This window comes from Haliotis cracherodii, unplaced genomic scaffold (assembly GCF_022045235.1).
Source record: "Haliotis cracherodii isolate W230 unplaced genomic scaffold, xgHalCrac1.p SCAF_20, whole genome shotgun sequence".
Taxonomy (NCBI): Eukaryota; Metazoa; Mollusca; class Gastropoda; order Lepetellida; family Haliotidae; genus Haliotis; species Haliotis cracherodii.
Window position 1 is genome coordinate 9,663,690 of NW_027266276.1, and position 17,615 is coordinate 9,681,304.

The following is a 17,615-nucleotide window of genomic DNA, read 5'->3' on the forward strand; positions in this document are numbered from 1 at the left end:
TAAGATGAAGCAATTTCCAAGCATTGAATCAGGCTTAACCCAACTCCATTTTATAATATTAAAATAAATTACTGACTTACTTTCAGTAATCAAAGAAAGACCATTTCGAATTATAGTTTTCAAAAAGATATAAAAGTTTCCATGGGTCACGGTTCAAATGCATCACCATCATAACAATGACAAAACTGAAATATACCTCAGATTAATTTAATTCGTGTTACGAAATTAATTATATGAAACCAGGGACTGTGTCAGTTCAGCAGTTTGTTGGGAGTGGAGGCATAGAATTGACCTTAATGGTAATAATGCTTTTCGCAGACTTTGAAAGTTGTAACCTTGATCAAGCAGCTTTTGAGCGAGAGTCCGATGTAAAAATCTCAGTATCTCAGAATTTGTGAAATGTAGACACAAAAGCTGGAGCTGCTTGAATATTGCTCGGATAAAAGAAAGGGAATGTTGACCATTGGAAAGTTGAAGTCATCCCTCTTGAAACCCGTTTATCTGGTCAAATCGTCATTTGTCCAACATTTTTAGGGTTAACGAATCATAAGGTAAACATTCTAAAATCCTTTTTGTAAAACAACAATCTTTCGGAAAGTTGGTGGAGCATTTATTTGAAGGCCAAAAACAGCGTAATAACTTGATTTAAGATCCAAAAACATACTTTCATAAACATATGACCTTGCAAGAAACATGACTATTAATTCTGTAAATATAGCTTTCCATTGGTTATTTGCATCCGCTTGTTTTATAATGAGCATGATTTCGCTTTTTTAAGAAACAAAATGAAAAACTTGTGTTTTTGTTAAAAAAAACTGCAATTCCTTAAAAAAAATTATAATTAATTTCTAACGAGCTAAAATGACATCGTGGTGATTGATTTTTACTGATGTTATAAAATCAACTTAATGAGATATTAAAAGACTTTGTTTCGAAATCAAGCTTCATACTTCTTCTTTTTTCACTCTTTTTACATATGAAACTAAGTTAATCTGTACATTTGTATGCAATTAGGACTAACATCTGGCCCTGGTTCATTTCTCAAAAGACTCATTTGTCTAAGTCTCATAGTTGGGATTTATTTTAAGTTTGAGAAAAAAGGGATGTGGTGTCAGTTAGAGAACTAAGCGCATGTTCAGCGATATTTCTTCACGAGCCGACGGCTGCTCGTGTGTCCTGGATTATGTTTCAAGGTTTGTCGGCACCATATCCTTGCTCGTGGGATTCATCAAAGTGGTAAATGTCTGACACCTGCATCATTTCGATCCTTCTGCCAACATTGAGTCAAGATGAGTGAGTGATTTGGGTTTTAACGCCGCTTGGAATGTTGCTGAGAGGAGCGTTAAACACAAAACAAACAAACTTCTCTGTACTTCTATCTGAACCGGTTAACTTAAGTCCGATTCGTCTTGGACCTGGAACGTGTTTGATAAGATTTCTGGAAGACAAAGATTCCATGTGTGTTTTAATTTATCAAAACCAGCTATTGCAACAAGGCTCCATGTTAAGCCTCCTATACGTGTAAATATACATGTGTGTTTCAACATCAGAGTGAGTGAGCAAGTGAGTATAGTTTTATGCCGCTTTTAGCAATATTCCAGCAATATCACGGCGGGGGACACCAGAAATGGGCTTCACACATTGTACCCATGTCGGAAATAGAACCCGGGTCTTCGGCGTGACGGGCGAACGCTTTAACCACTAGGCTACCCGACCGCCCTTGGGACCATCGAAGCGCAAGGTTCGTATTGTGAAGCCCTAGCTAATCCAACAAAGCCACTTGTGTCACGGACACCGTGTATAATCATTGTAAATTAACGATGATTCGTGGTTGTTGTTTTTGATAATTTGTTAATGTGTCTGGATTTTTGTAAATTGGCCATGCGATTGTTTAGTACAGATATGAAAATGAATACGGATGCCCGCGATACGATGATGTTTACAATAACCTGGCCAAATAAGATATTAAGACGTCTGTTATTGGACGAGGAATCTTTAGGACTATATTTGGTTCTTTACTTCCGTTGATTTTCAGCGATCTGTTCATAAAAATTCCATCATTATTTTTCGTTTACGCCAAGTGGAATATTGTTTTGGCAGATACTCGAGACTGGTTGTCTGGCCTTGGCGTTTTATATTTGTAAACACTTTCAAACATTATGAGTCACTAGATAGCTGAGAAGTAACTCACAGCTTCTTCCAGTATTCTCACACAATATTGACAATATCGTCACGTTTAACTCCACGTAGTTATTAGAGTGAGTGAGTGAGTGAGTTTGGTTTTACGCCGCTTTTAGCAATATTCCAGCAATATCACGGCGGGGGGACACCAGAAATGGGCTTCACACATTGTACCCATGTCGGGATTCGAACCCGGTTCTTCGGCGTGACGAGCGAACGCTTTAACCACTGGGCTACCTGACCGCCCCCGTAGTTATTTGAAGGCAAGTAAGTTAATTCAATATCCGGAAGGAGGAAAGTAGTTCCCCTTCTAAAGCTTGAACCACTTTCAATGTATATTCAACAATCGATATGCTGAGCAGGCCTACACAAGTTGACTAGTTTACAATAAGAACCAATGAGAGTTTGAGTGAGTGAGTGAGTGAGTTGGGTTTAACGCCGCTTTTAACAGTATTCCACTTATGTCACGGCGTGTCAGCTTAATGTGGGAGGAAAGCCCGAAGTGATGCAGGTCTCAGACGTTTACCACTTCGGTGAAACCCACGATGTATGGTACTGACAAACTTAGAAACACAACCGGGGCGAACCGGGATTCGAACCCACAACCGTAGGTTTCTGGCGTGTCCAAAGGACGCACCTCTGCACAGCGTGACGACTGGGCCACCCGTGTGCCAATGAGAGTTTGAAGTTTAAGTGATCTACCGAAACAGATTCAAATGGTAAAAGCAAAATAGTGATGGAAATTATATGGATCATGCCCTGCACTGCTGGCAGAACCCGCCCTGGAAACACACACGTTTCTGGAAACTATTACAACGGAGCATCATTGTCAAAGTATTGTGTTTTATTTGGCGCCCCTTCGTCTAACTCTCCGTTTGTGTGACGTGAAGTTTGGCAGTTAGACAGACCAAGGCACACAGCATCAATTCAGTAAAGCATGGCCGCTTCACGAACAAAGTTAAGTCTATTACTGAAATGTCTTGGGACCACAGTAATATCATTCTCTGACGTGTTCGTGTTGATAAATGTACATCATGTCTGGGGCCTAGACTGATCTTATCATCCTACCCACTACCATTGTCATACAACTGACCGAGTTTCTTACATGACGTCGTTGGTTGGTTTGTTGTTTAACGACGCACTCAGCACTATTCCAGCTATATGACGGCGGTCTGTAAATCATCTAGTCTGGACCAGACAATCCAGTGATTTATATCATGAGCATCGATCCAAGCACTTTGGATCGATGACATGCATCAACAAAGTAGGCGAGCCTGACCATCCGATCCCGTTAGTCGCCTTTTAGGACAAGCATAGTCACCTTTTACTGCAAGCATAGTCGCCTTCTACGGCGAGCATAGTCGCCTTTCACGACAAGCACGGGCCGCTGAAGACCTATTCCACCCCGGATCTTCACGGGTCTAAGATGAAGCAATTTCCAAGCATTGAATCAGGCTTAACCCAACTCCATTTTATAATATTAAAATAAATTACTGACTTACTTTCAGTAATCAAAGAAAGACCATTTCGAATTATAGTTTTCAAAAAGATATAAAAGTTTCCATGGGTCACGGTTCAAATGCATCACCATCATAACAATGACAAAACTGAAATATACCTCAGATTAATTTAATTCGTGTTACGAAATTAATTATATGAAACCAGGGACTGTGTCAGTTCAGCAGTTTGTTGGGAGTGGAGGCATAGAATTGACCTTAATGGTAATAATGCTTTTCGCAGACTTTGAAAGTTGTAACCTTGATCAAGCAGCTTTTGAGCGAGAGTCCGATGTAAAAATCTCAGTATCTCAGAATTTGTGAAATGTAGACACAAAAGCTGGAGCTGCTTGAATATTGCTCGGATAAAAGAAAGGGAATGTTGACCATTGGAAAGTTGAAGTCATCCCTCTTGAAACCCGTTTATCTGGTCAAATCGTCATTTGTCCAACATTTTTAGGGTTAACGAATCATAAGGTAAACATTCTAAAATCCTTTTTGTAAAACAACAATCTTTCGGAAAGTTGGTGGAGCATTTATTTGAAGGCCAAAAACAGCGTAATAACTTGATTTAAGATCCAAAAACATACTTTCATAAACATATGACCTTGCAAGAAACATGACTATTAATTCTGTAAATATAGCTTTCCATTGGTTATTTGCATCCGCTTGTTTTATAATGAGCATGATTTCGCTTTTTTAAGAAACAAAATGAAAAACTTGTGTTTTTGTTAAAAAAAACTGCAATTCCTTAAAAAAAATTATAATTAATTTCTAACGAGCTAAAATGACATCGTGGTGATTGATTTTTACTGATGTTATAAAATCAACTTAATGAGATATTAAAAGACTTTGTTTCGAAATCAAGCTTCATACTTCTTCTTTTTTCACTCTTTTTACATATGAAACTAAGTTAATCTGTACATTTGTATGCAATTAGGACTAACATCTGGCCCTGGTTCATTTCTCAAAAGACTCATTTGTCTAAGTCTCATAGTTGGGATTTATTTTAAGTTTGAGAAAAAAGGGATGTGGTGTCAGTTAGAGAACTAAGCGCATGTTCAGCGATATTTCTTCACGAGCCGACGGCTGCTCGTGTGTCCTGGATTATGTTTCAAGGTTTGTCGGCACCATATCCTTGCTCGTGGGATTCATCAAAGTGGTAAATGTCTGACACCTGCATCATTTCGATCCTTCTGCCAACATTGAGTCAAGATGAGTGAGTGATTTGGGTTTTAACGCCGCTTGGAATGTTGCTGAGAGGAGCGTTAAACACAAAACAAACAAACTTCTCTGTACTTCTATCTGAACCGGTTAACTTAAGTCCGATTCGTCTTGGACCTGGAACGTGTTTGATAAGATTTCTGGAAGACAAAGATTCCATGTGTGTTTTAATTTATCAAAACCAGCTATTGCAACAAGGCTCCATGTTAAGCCTCCTATACGTGTAAATATACATGTGTGTTTCAACATCAGAGTGAGTGAGCAAGTGAGTATAGTTTTATGCCGCTTTTAGCAATATTCCAGCAATATCACGGCGGGGGACACCAGAAATGGGCTTCACACATTGTACCCATGTCGGAAATAGAACCCGGGTCTTCGGCGTGACGGGCGAACGCTTTAACCACTAGGCTACCCGACCGCCCTTGGGACCATCGAAGCGCAAGGTTCGTATTGTGAAGCCCTAGCTAATCCAACAAAGCCACTTGTGTCACGGACACCGTGTATAATCATTGTAAATTAACGATGATTCGTGGTTGTTGTTTTTGATAATTTGTTAATGTGTCTGGATTTTTGTAAATAGGCCATGCGATTGTTTAGTACAGATATGAAAATGAATACGGATGCCCGCGATACGATGATGTTTACAATAACCTGGCCAAATAAGATATTAAGACGTCTGTTATTGGACGAGGAATCTTTAGGACTATATTTGGTTCTTTACTTCCGTTGATTTTCAGCGATCTGTTCATAAAAATTCCATCATTATTTTTCGTTTACGCCAAGTGGAATATTGTTTTGGCAGATACTCGAGACTGGTTGTCTGGCCTTGGCGTTTTATATTTGTAAACACTTTCAAACATTATGAGTCACTAGATAGCTGAGAAGTAACTCACAGCTTCTTCCAGTATTCTCACACAATATTGACAATATCGTCACGTTTAACTCCACGTAGTTATTAGAGTGAGTGAGTGAGTGAGTTTGGTTTTACGCCGCTTTTAGCAATATTCCAGCAATATCACGGCGGGGGGACACCAGAAATGGGCTTCACACATTGTATCCATGTCGGGATTCGAACCCGGTTCTTCGGCGTGACGAGCGAACGCTTTAACCACTGGGCTACCTGACCGCCCCCGTAGTTATTTGAAGGCAAGTAAGTTAATTCAATATCCGGAAGGAGGAAAGTAGTTCCCCTTCTAAAGCTTGAACCACTTTCAATGTATATTCAACAATCGATATGCTGAGCAGGCCTACACAAGTTGACTAGTTTACAATAAGAACCAATGAGAGTTTGAGTGAGTGAGTGAGTGAGTTGGGTTTAACGCCGCTTTTAACAGTATTCCACTTATGTCACGGCGTGTCAGCTTAATGTGGGAGGAAAGCCCGAAGTGATGCAGGTCTCAGACGTTTACCACTTCGGTGAAACCCACGATGTATGGTACTGACAAACTTAGAAACACAACCGGGGCGAACCGGGATTCGAACCCACAACCGTAGGTTTCTGGCGTGTCCAAAGGACGCACCTCTGCACAGCGTGACGACTGGGCCACCCGTGTGCCAATGAGAGTTTGAAGTTTAAGTGATCTACCGAAACAGATTCAAATGGTAAAAGCAAAATAGTGATGGAAATTATATGGATCATGCCCTGCACTGCTGGCAGAACCCGCCCTGGAAACACACACGTTTCTGGAAACTATTACAACGGAGCATCATTGTCAAAGTATTGTGTTTTATTTGGCGCCCCTTCGTCTAACTCTCCGTTTGTGTGACGTGAAGTTTGGCAGTTAGACAGACCAAGGCACACAGCATCAATTCAGTAAAGCATGGCCGCTTCACGAACAAAGTTAAGTCTATTACTGAAATGTCTTGGGACCACAGTAATATCATTCTCTGACGTGTTCGTGTTGATAAATGTACATCATGTCTGGGGCCTAGACTGATCTTATCATCCTACCCACTACCATTGTCATACAACTGACCGAGTTTCTTACATGACGTCGTTGGTTGGTTTGTTGTTTAACGACGCACTCAGCACTATTCCAGCTATATGACGGCGGTCTGTAAATCATCTAGTCTGGACCAGACAATCCAGTGATTTATATCATGAGCATCGATCCAAGCACTTTGGATCGATGACATGCATCAACAAAGTAGGCGAGCCTGACCATCCGATCCCGTTAGTCGCCTTTTAGGACAAGCATAGTCACCTTTTACTGCAAGCATAGTCGCCTTCTACGGCGAGCATAGTCGCCTTTCACGACAAGCACGGGCCGCTGAAGACCTATTCCACCCCGGATCTTCACGGGTCTAAGATGAAGCAATTTCCAAGCATTGAATCAGGCTTAACCCAACTCCATTTTATAATATTAAAATAAATTACTGACTTACTTTCAGTAATCAAAGAAAGACCATTTCGAATTATAGTTTTCAAAAAGATATAAAAGTTTCCATGGGTCACGGTTCAAATGCATCACCATCATAACAATGACAAAACTGAAATATACCTCAGATTAATTTAATTCGTGTTACGAAATTAATTATATGAAACCAGGGACTGTGTCAGTTCAGCAGTTTGTTGGGAGTGGAGGCATAGAATTGACCTTAATGGTAATAATGCTTTTCGCAGACTTTGAAAGTTGTAACCTTGATCAAGCAGCTTTTGAGCGAGAGTCCGATGTAAAAATCTCAGTATCTCAGAATTTGTGAAATGTAGACACAAAAGCTGGAGCTGCTTGAATATTGCTCGGATAAAAGAAAGGGAATGTTGACCATTGGAAAGTTGAAGTCATCCCTCTTGAAACCCGTTTATCTGGTCAAATCGTCATTTGTCCAACATTTTTAGGGTTAACGAATCATAAGGTAAACATTCTAAAATCCTTTTTGTAAAACAACAATCTTTCGGAAAGTTGGTGGAGCATTTATTTGAAGGCCAAAAACAGCGTAATAACTTGATTTAAGATCCAAAAACATACTTTCATAAACATATGACCTTGCAAGAAACATGACTATTAATTCTGTAAATATAGCTTTCCATTGGTTATTTGCATCCGCTTGTTTTATAATGAGCATGATTTCGCTTTTTTAAGAAACAAAATGAAAAACTTGTGTTTTTGTTAAAAAAAACTGCAATTCCTTAAAAAAAATTATAATTAATTTCTAACGAGCTAAAATGACATCGTGGTGATTGATTTTTACTGATGTTATAAAATCAACTTAATGAGATATTAAAAGACTTTGTTTCGAAATCAAGCTTCATACTTCTTCTTTTTTCACTCTTTTTACATATGAAACTAAGTTAATCTGTACATTTGTATGCAATTAGGACTAACATCTGGCCCTGGTTCATTTCTCAAAAGACTCATTTGTCTAAGTCTCATAGTTGGGATTTATTTTAAGTTTGAGAAAAAAGGGATGTGGTGTCAGTTAGAGAACTAAGCGCATGTTCAGCGATATTTCTTCACGAGCCGACGGCTGCTCGTGTGTCCTGGATTATGTTTCAAGGTTTGTCGGCACCATATCCTTGCTCGTGGGATTCATCAAAGTGGTAAATGTCTGACACCTGCATCATGTCGATCCTTCTGCCAACATTGAGTCAAGATGAGTGAGTGATTTGGGTTTTAACGCCGCTTGGAATGTTGCTGAGAGGAGCGTTAAACACAAAACAAACAAACTTCTCTGTACTTCTATCTGAACCGGTTAACTTAAGTCCGATTCGTCTTGGACCTGGAACGTGTTTGATAAGATTTCTGGAAGACAAAGATTCCATGTGTGTTTTAATTTATCAAAACCAGCTATTGCAACAAGGCTCCATGTTAAGCCTCCTATACGTGTAAATATACATGTGTGTTTCAACATCAGAGTGAGTGAGCAAGTGAGTATAGTTTTATGCCGCTTTTAGCAATATTCCAGCAATATCACGGCGGGGGACACCAGAAATGGGCTTCACACATTGTACCCATGTCGGGAATCGAACCCGGGTATTCGGGATAATTTGCTTAATAATTAATAATAATAACTTGATAAAGAATAATCATATTGAGTTTATTTTGTTATGATCTATCCAGTGTATAACAAACTTCACAAAAACTATATAATCACCAACAATATGTGAAGCCCATTTCTCGTGTTCCCCGGCGTGATATTGTTGGAATATTGCTGAACCATACTCGCTCACTATTATCAAAAGACTACAATTGTTTGTTCCCATAATGGCCAAATGTGAGACAAAATCTCTGTCTAAACAGAATACTTGAATGTATAATATCACAAAAATAACGCTCTTTCCAAACGCGAAAGTAATCAGTATAAAATAGATAGCAATATCCTATACACGTAGCAACCTGACCATTACAGTTATACTACCGCTAAACAGGGTTGTGTCGAAGTTGAAGGGACCGACGTAAATACTTCGAGTTATCCGAAGTTCGGCACAACCGAAGATGATGAATAAAGAAGGAATACACAAGGTCCATGCTTTTATTTCAAGACTACCGTAAGCTCGACACATCAAAGTTCGACACACCGGTGTTTGACTAAATAGTAGTCTTGTATACGGACAAGTGCTTTATGTACAGAAATATAGAATTGAATTGATTTGGAACTTACAGATCCAGGATCATAAAATATGTCAGTCGGGGACTTGAAACCTTGACCTACGAATCCTTATGAACAGGACAGAGTCGATTGAGTAAGTAATCCCTGACGACAATTTCAAAGCATCTATCTTTCAATCACCCCTTACAACCTTATCAGGAACTGTGTGATCATGGTTTGTGGTGAGAACAAAGGCACCGTCCTTCAAACGGGGTGCCACTATATTTATCCGTCTTCACTGACTCAATTTATATTATAATCTGAGAGACAAAAGAATGTATACCGAGATTGTTTCTGTGTAACTTAAAACTGAAAGAACTCTTGTTAAATTTGATGTGAAGCATCACACATTCCCACAACAGCTTGTAAAAAGAAATCTATGGCTTGGTGCGTTTGTGTAAAAATAAATTAGTTAAATGGAGACTAGGGTAAGAAATAGATTTGCAACAATACGACCCCTACTAAGTTTGAAATGTAAAATGTGTCGAAAAAAGCTCATTTATTGATTTTCAAACATGAGATGTCTTAGATACATATCAACCGATATGTGTTATCTTTTTGAATTTTTAAAAGTATAAAATCAAATTATGTTTTAAAAAATATAACCATGTTATTTAGAAGTATTCTTTGAGTGCTGACGAATAATAATAATAATGCTAAATTTAGATATTTTCAATTGAAAATCAAACGTAAAATAATTAAATCAACTGAGAGGTATTTCTCAGTTTTTATAAAACTTTCTTTGCAGAGTTGTTCACATTCGGCTGACAAGTGTCACATTTTACTGTGTAAATAGCTGTGTACAATCGGGAATAATCTTAACTTTACTTTCAGAAACAATTGCAACGTCTCTCAGAAAGCTTCAAATTAATTCTCTGAAATTATTATCTATTCCCGTGGTTCACGCCAGCAACCCGGAGCAGCCCATCTCACTCATTGTAACCGCACACGTTGAAGTGGGTTAATAAGACAAGGTATTCGCATCACTTCTTACGTTAAATGAGGGACCTACAATCTGATAATCCGGGGCATCGTCTTTGAAAGCGGTTGTTGTATAAACTATTTTATCGCTGGTATATCAGAGAATAGTAACATAATTTGCAGGATATCTAACAGAATGGGCGAGTGTGTGAGTGAGTAGGGTAGGTTCTATGCCGCTTTTAACAATATTCCAGTGATATCACACCAGAAATGGGCTTCAAACAATTAACCAATTGCATACATCGAACCCGGGCCGGGCGTGACGAGCGGAAGATTCGACACCTGAGTGAGTGAGTGAGTATGGTTTTACGCCGTATTTAGCAATATTCCAGCAACATCACACAGGAGACAGAATTGGGTTCACACATTGTACCCATGTGGGGAATCGAACCTGGGTCTTCGGCGTGACGAGCGAACACTTTAACCACTAGGCTACTCCTAGCCTCTGGTTTGACGATTAACTGCCCCTGACGTATAAATATCAAGCCAAATGTATGAAAAGCTACCACACAAACAAGTTATAATTTTGATTGAAGTCAAGGTGAAGAAAATTGTGTATATAACCAGAGGTGTTTGTTGTCAGTCATTTATTGCTAGTGACATATATTACGTGTCAGATATGTATCGATGTCATCTATTGATAGTCTTAATTTATCAGAGGCGGACTGGCTTCGAGCAAAGGACATCTTCATTGCATCCATAGTTCTATCATTCCTGGCAAACCCTGTCAAGAACTGTTCCATCATTGTTAGAGATGAGATCAAAGGCGCTACTTATCAGACAACAGACAGTACGTTGCCGTACGTTGTCGCGTGAACCATCGGTAAGAGGTAAGGTGAGGTGAGGTGAAATGGGGTTTAACGTCGCGTCCAAGATTATTGCACTTATATAGCTACGTGCATGTACGTATACGTGTGTGTGTTTGTGTGGCTGCTTGTACTAATCCGGACTGATGCCGATTTATAGTCCTAGCTCACTTAGATACCATGCCGCAGTTTAACATGAATACACCACTGATCAGACACAGTTTACCGACTCCGAGCCGACCAGTCCTTGTTTTAGCCCCTTAATGCTGAGCGCCAGACAGGGTAACAACAAGTACCATCTTTTAACGTCTTTTGGTATGACGCGGTCGGGTATCGAACCCCGGACCTTCCGCTCTCCGGGCGGACGCTCTACCACTAGACCACGGAGGCGGTCCATCGGTGAGACTACACACGCCGATTCTTAATAGTCTTTTGAAGTTTTGAAGTTTTGAAGTTTTAAATTAAAGTTTCCAAAGTTGTTGCAATTTAACGTCCTGATCGACATTTATTGTTTAGACAAGCAGGACTGGATAATCATGTGTAAAATACATCCTCTGGCTGGTACAGGAACAATGTCGTGTTTTGAGTGAGTGAGTGAGTGAGTGAGTGAGTGAGTGAGTATGGTTTTACGCCGCTTTTAGCAATATTCCAGCAATATCACGGCGGGGGACACCAGAAATGGGCTTCACACATTGTACCCATGTCGGAAATCGAACCCGGGTCTTTGGCGTGACGAGCGAACGCTTTAACCACTAGGCAATTAGACCGACCCTCGTGTTTTGGAAGTATTTATGCATTAGAAATAATAAAACCAGTGATTAGCAGTTTCAGTCGGTCTGCCGGCTAACAGTGTTAAAAGTCATAATTACCGTCTATTTGTTTGTTTGTTTCTTTGTTGTTCATCCATCGTACAATCAAAGTGTTTACGGTCAACGTTTGGGATACAATGTCATATATAGAAAAACACAAATATATCATAGGGATGTCTTGTTTGTTTGTTTCTTTGTTTGTTTGTTTAACGCCATAATCAGTAATATTCCTATTCTGGGTCAGACAATCTAGTGATTGACATCAGGAGCATCGATCTACAAAATTGGGTTACTATGACATGCACCAATCAAGTCAGCGAGCCAGACGGCGCGATCTCAAAGGAATTGTTGGTTTAACTTTTCTAATGCAGCGCCCCGCCGTGATATTGCTGGAATATTGCTAAAAGCGGCGTAAAACCAAACTAACTCACTCTAATGCTGCGACAGAAGAACTGTTTCATTTCAAATAACCCTTTAAGCTAATTGAAAGCCATGTCCGGATTAAACCTGACCGCTTAACTTGTGCATTTCGGAGTGAGTGAGTCCATATTTGCTGTAAGCGGCAAGGGCAATATTATGTTGTATCTGTTTGCGACCACCCGTTCAGTGGCATCAGAAAGATTGACGTGTGTGCGCAGAGACTTGACGGACAGCTGCAAAATAGAACTGTGTGACGCATTCAATGGACTGTCGTTGCACAATACAAATAAGAGAATTACGCAAATGCCGAGGTTATTATCGATTTGCGAAAGCCTTTACGCACTGGCAGGATATTTTCTTAAGGATTATATCATTTTAGCAATGTGTAATACTTGCATGCAACCCTAGAATTCATATGTATAAGTCCCACGCCACAGTGAACGTGCGAAATGAACCGCCCAACAAATAGCACCCATTCCACAGTGGATATCCGAGAGACACCACCCAATGACAAACCCCACCCCACATTGGACGTCCTAGATACACCACCCAATGCCAGGGCCAACCCACAATGGACGTCCGAGATCCAACACCCAATGACAAGCCCCGCCCAACAATGGACGTCCGAGATACACCACCCAGTGATAAGCCGCACCCCTCAATGGACGTCCAAGATCCACCGCCCAATGACAAGCCCCACCACAGTGGACGTCCGAGATACAGCACACAACAACAAGCCCCACCCACAGTGGACGTCCGAGATACAGCACACAACAACAAGCCCCACCCACAGTGGACGTCCGAGATACAGCACACAACAACAAGCCCCACCCACAGTGGACGTCCGAGATACAGCACACAACAACAAGCCCCACCCACTGTAGACGTCCGGGATACAGCACACAACAACAAGCCCCACCCACAGTGGACGTCCGAGATACAGCACACAACAACAAGCCCCACCCACAGTGGACGTCCGAGATACAACACACAACAACAAGCCCCACCCACAGTGGACGTCCGAGATACAACACACAACAACAAGCCCCACCCACAGTGGACGTCCGAGATACAGCACACAACAACAAGCCCCACCCACAGTAGACGTCCGAGATACAGCACACAACAACAAGCCCCACCCACAATGGACGTCCGAGATCCACCGCCCAATGACAAGCCCCACCACAGTTGACGTCCAAGATCCACTCTCCAATGACAATCCCCACCCCACAGTGGACGTCCGAGATACAGCACACAACAACAAGTGCCACCCACAATGGACGTCCGAGATACAGCACACAACAACAAGCCCCACCCACAATGGACGTCCGAGATCCACCGCCCAATGACAAGCCCCACCACAGTGGACGTCCAAGATCCACCGCCCAATGACAAGCCCCACCCACAGTAGACGTCCGAGATACAGCACACATCAACAAGCCCCACCCACAATGGACGTCCGAGATACAGCACACAACAACAAGCCCCACCCACAGTAGACGTCCGAGATACAGCACACAACAACAAGCCCCACCCACAGTAGACATCCGAGATACAGCACACAACAACAAGCCCCACCCACAGTAGACATCCGGGATACAGCACACAACAACAAGCCCCACCCAAAGTAGACATCCGGGATACAGCATACAACAACAAGCCCCACCCACAATGGACGTCCGAGATCCACCGCCCAATGACAAGCCCCACCCACAGTAGACATCCGAGATACAGCACACAACAACAAGCCCCACCCACAGTAGACATCCGGGATACAGCACACAACAACAAGCCCCACCCAAAGTAGACATCCGGGATACAGCATACAACAACAAGCCCCACCCACAATGGACGTCCGAGATCCACCGCCCAATGACAAGCCCCACCACAGTGGACGTCCAAGATCCACCGCCCAATGACAAGCCCCACCCACAGTAGACGTCCGAGATACAGCACACATCAACAAGCCCCACCCACAATGGACGTCCGAGATAGAGCACACAACAACAAGCCCCACCCACAGTAGACGTCCGAGATACAGCACACAATAACAAGCCCCATCAACAGTAGACATCCGGGATACAGCACATAACAACAAGCCCCACCCACAGTAGACGTCCGAGATACAGCACACAACAACAAGCCCCACCCACAGTAGACATCCGAGATACAGCACACAACAACAAGCCCCACCCACAGTAGACATCCGGGATACAGCACACAACAACAAGCCCCACCCACGGTAGACGTCCGGGATACAGCACACAACAACAAGCCCCACCCACAGTAGACGTCCGAGATACAGCACACAACAACAAGCCCCACCCACAATGGACGTCCGAGGTACACCACACAACAACAAGCCCCACCCACAGTGGACGTCCGAGGTACACCACACAACAATAAGCCCCACCCTACAGTGGACGTCCGAGACCCACCATCCAACAACAAGCCTCACCCTACAGTGGACTCTTTATCACTGCGTCAGTAACAGTCATTTTCTAAGCACGGCGACATTAGATGTCATTACACACGACGACCAGATATCGAAAGACACATCTGGACATCTGGCTTCAACGATGGACGAATGTCCAGTGGTAACACATGATGTCCAGTTATACCGATTTGAGGTGGACTTCACTGATGGTCCTGCGAGGGTTTGAGAACGTCATGGAAATCTCCACTACTTGTCATCATACAGCTTCCATTGTACATGTGGGGCGGTCGGGTAGCCTAGTGGTTAAAGCGTTCGTTCGCCACGCCGAAGACCCGGGTTCGATTCCCGACATCGGTACAATGTGTGAAGCCCATTTCTGGTGACCCCCGCCGTGATATTGCTGGAATATTGCCAAAAGCGGCGTAAAATCATACTCACTCACTCACTCACTCTCTCTTACATGTGTAAATAGCGTAACTATGGAAATACGAAGGAGAGGGTGTCCTGAGTTGAATAACTTGTTTCTGATATCCATTTCCATTCTGTTTGATTACATTACTTCGAAGTTGACGAATTGCTTGACAACGGTATAAGGATCTATACCGAAACATCGCCTTTACAGTAATAAAAGAAGTTGTGATCCATACAAGGTTCCTTTTCCTTTTGTAAATAAAAAAATTGAACAAAACAAAAATCTCAATCAGCCGCCTGCGATGCCGTGTCAAAAGCGGTATGGCCTCGGATGTGTTATCGTTCGAGGAGAGATCCCAACGATGGGCAAAACAAATCCACACTGATATCGTGACATTGATCAAATGTCATTTTTAACCCTCCCTGTGACTATCTGCCACTTGGAAATTTCCTGCTATACCCTCTTCCTGCTCTTATAGAGTGGGCTTTGTGGCAGTATTTTCCAGATAACACATTAACATGCTCACTGTATCCAGTCCTTGGCTTTTACACCAACCTTTTGTGAACAGCACAGAAATCAGTTGTCACTGGTTCAAATCATCACAATATGTGACCCACAATGACCTTATGGGTGCTAGGATACATTTGTGCGGTGACGTCATAAAGAGGGCGGTTGACGTCAACTTACGTCCGTATTAATCGCTATGTGTGCTGACTGGACAAAAATGTCTATTTTTTCTCTCTTTATTTCGTAATGTAATAACCCAGTATTTCAAAATAGTTCAGCATGCATGTCTAAATTCGATTGATCAGACGTTATATCTAGAAACTGCAGTCATTACATAAACAGTTTTATTATTTGCCCGAGAAGAGATCACCCATTTAATAAACATGCAGCTGTATTACACATTGTGTAATACCAAAACGCGTGCTTATGTACTCTCGGAACACATTTCACGAGCAAATATTGAAAGCTCTTAACATCCCTTGGCTTATTCAACGACATTGCGTGTGGAGATGATAGATCACCGAGAGGAGCTTATGCACACTCGATGCTCCCAGCAACCTTGTTGCTAGGCTGACGTCACATGACATTGTTTCGCCGAAGGATCTTGCAACAAAATTCCACAAATTACGTCATCGGGTATTGTGACGTGATTGTAAACTTTGAGGTGCAAGGCCCCGTTCCACAAGGCGATCGTATTGTAGCGCAAGGACAGTCGTTCGTCAAAGTTAAAGTATGTGAGTTGCGACAAGAAGACATTGATGCAGAGCATCAAAGTTCCCCGCCATATGTGATGCCTCACAAACGCATGATTATGATGTTACTGAAAGGCATGATGGAGCATAATTATATTAACCACAAATAACACCACGCTGTTGTGGAAAAAACATTATTTATTTTGAGTATTGGGCAATACAGTTGATACATTTGCATAGGGTAGGTCTATTTAAAAATAGTTTCTTGTTTAACGCCGCACTCAGCAGTAGTCTGGACCAGATCATCCTGTGACTGACACCAAGAGCATCGAACTACGCAATTGGAATATGATGTTTGCATCGACCAAATCGGCGAGCCTGACTACCCAATCCTGTTCGTCGCCTCTTACGGCAAGCATAGGTTGCTGAAGACCTATTCTAACCTGGGTCTTTATTTAAAAAGTAGATCGAAGGAAATGGAAGCAATTTCTGGCACAAATGTAAACATGTGGAAATAGTATCAAAACTGCCAACAATATTGGCAGATGCACATACTCAAATAATAGATCACATTCTTTTTACACTTGGCATTTGGTTATAATAATGTAAATGAAAATACTTAGGGGCTCCATATGGCAAAACAGTCATACTAGAAGAGGTCTATTGGTCACAACTCAAAATATTATCACGTAGTTGGAGAATATTTCAATACCGGGACTAATCAATAACGGAGATTCCTCGTCTCTTGCTTTACGTTTTTTGGTCAGTTTCTTTTTTGTATTTCTTTCTTTCAAAGAATAGTAATTGTGATCATGATGAGTTGAGTTGGTTTTTTTCTATCCAGTGTCAGTAACTGTTGTGGAATGTGGTTTACTTGTAACAATGACTGGTTTGAGTTCATATGATGATGATTGATTGGTTTGTCGTTTAACGCCGCACTCAGCAATATCCCAGCTATATGACGGCGTTCTGTAAATAATCAAGTCTGGACCAGACAATCCAGTGCCTAATATCATAAGCATCGATCCACGCAATTGGAATCGATGCCATGCATCAACCA

The 17,615-nt window shown here is 41.7% G+C and overlaps 1 protein-coding gene across 1 annotated transcript; it reads left to right on the forward strand.

Annotated features, from left to right (window-relative positions):
- The first annotated feature begins 13,078 nt into the window (after positions 1-13,078).
- LOC139470481 (uncharacterized) lies at positions 13,079-13,699 on the forward strand. The gene has a single exon (XM_071252888.1). The coding sequence runs from the start codon at positions 13,079-13,081 to the stop codon at positions 13,697-13,699; it is 621 nt and encodes a 206-aa protein (XP_071108989.1).
- The last annotated feature ends 3,916 nt before the right edge of the window (positions 13,700-17,615 follow it).